Source organism: Mandrillus leucophaeus, unplaced genomic scaffold, assembly GCF_000951045.1.
Source record: "Mandrillus leucophaeus isolate KB7577 unplaced genomic scaffold, Mleu.le_1.0 Scaffold471, whole genome shotgun sequence".
Classification (NCBI taxonomy): domain Eukaryota; kingdom Metazoa; phylum Chordata; class Mammalia; order Primates; family Cercopithecidae; genus Mandrillus; species Mandrillus leucophaeus.
In genome coordinates, this window is record NW_012105043.1 from 968,547 (window position 1) to 970,116 (window position 1,570).

The 1,570-nt window shown below is 40.8% G+C and overlaps 1 protein-coding gene across 1 annotated transcript in view; it reads right to left on the reverse strand.

Annotated features, from left to right (window-relative positions):
* NXPH2 (neurexophilin 2) overlaps positions 1-1,447 on the reverse strand; it is a 4,928-nt gene extending 3,481 nt beyond the window's left edge. The window contains exon 1 of the mRNA XM_011995104.1: positions 1,412-1,447. Coding sequence (XP_011850494.1) covers positions 1,412-1,447 — 36 coding nt within the window. The remainder of the gene's footprint in view (positions 1-1,411) is intronic.
* Between the last annotated feature and the right edge of the window lie 123 nt (positions 1,448-1,570).

A 1,570-nucleotide genomic window follows, 5' to 3' on the forward strand; every position in this document is an offset into this window, starting at 1 on the left:
TGCAACCTCAAACTCCTGGGCTCAAATGATTCTCCCTCCTCAGCCTCCAGAATAGCTAGGAATACACGTGCACACCACCATCCCTGGCATACACACACACACACACACACACACACACATATATATATGTATTTTAGACAGTCTTGCTCTATCACCCAGGCTGGGGTGGAGGGGTGCAATCTCAGCTTATTACAATCCCCACCTCCGGGGTTTAAGAAATTCTTGCACATCAGCCTCCCGAGTAGCTGGGATAACAGGCATGCGCCAACATGCCTGACTAGTTTTTGTGTTTTTAGTGGAGACAGGGCCTCACCACGTTGGCCAGGCTGGTCTCAAACTCCTGGCCTCAAATGTTCTGCCTGCCTCGGCCTCCCAAAGTGTCAGGATTATAGGCGTGAACCACTGCTCGGCTTAATTTTTTATTTTTATACAGATGAGGTCTTGCTATGTTGCCCAGGCTGGTCTTGAATTCCAGCCTCAAGTGATCCTCCTACCTTGGCCTCTCAAAGTGTTGGGATTACAAGAGTGAACCATCACGTCCAGTCCCTTGAACACACTTACTCATGATGTGCACAAACTTCATTCCAATCATTTGGTAATAGTCCATGGAGCTCAACACCCAGACTCTGCTTCCGACTTGAGTTTCCTGAAAATGGAGACAGCCTGGTCCAAGTGACCTGTCTCAGCATCTCTCCAGAAAGAGGGCCAAGGATGCATAGGCAGATAAGAAGCTCTTGCTGATCAAGGTCCAATTTCTCTTCTGTGATTGTGATTCTTGCTGCCCATAGTCTACTACCTATTTTTCACCTGTTTCCAGTATTTCATGAGATTCACCATGCTTGGTAAATGCTTACAGACACATCTACCATTTGCGGAACATCTGGCTTACAAGAAGTGCTCCTTAGTTCCCAATCTCTACTCCTTGATTTGGTACAGCTTCTGAGCTTCTTCCCTTACTCTCACCTTCCTTCTTCTATTTCATGGGAGAGAGCCTTTCTGACATTTTCGCCTTTAAGCTTGCTTTTAAAAATACGTCTTGATTCTTACCTTTATGTATCATAATATCAATTACTTTATTACAAATACCATGATACTTTATCAGCAGAACTAAAATACATTTTTCATTCAAAAAAATTTTTTTTCAACCAGAAGTTTAAAAATACTCCTTTATCAATAGCAATGTGCCCTCTTTTTCTTTAAAGTGTTTGTTTTATGTTACGTGTTTCCCTAAACTTTTTTTCTGCCTGGTTCATTTTTCTTGTTTTAGTGCTATGCCTAATTTTCTCCTCACTTTCCCATTACTGAAAAACCAATAAGAATTGAGCCCATCATTCAACAACCAGTAAGTTTTGCAATCATGTAGTCTTAGCTGATCTTGGTGCACTTTCAAATATATGACAGACACCGATACCTTAAGAGATCCTTCTCTTATCTCTAGGACTTCCATCGTGATGGTTCTGAGATTACTCAATAATAATAATAATAATAATAATAGTAATAGTAATAATAATAGTAAAAATAATAACAATCGGCCATTACTGAGACATTTTCAAAGATCTGAACACTTTTC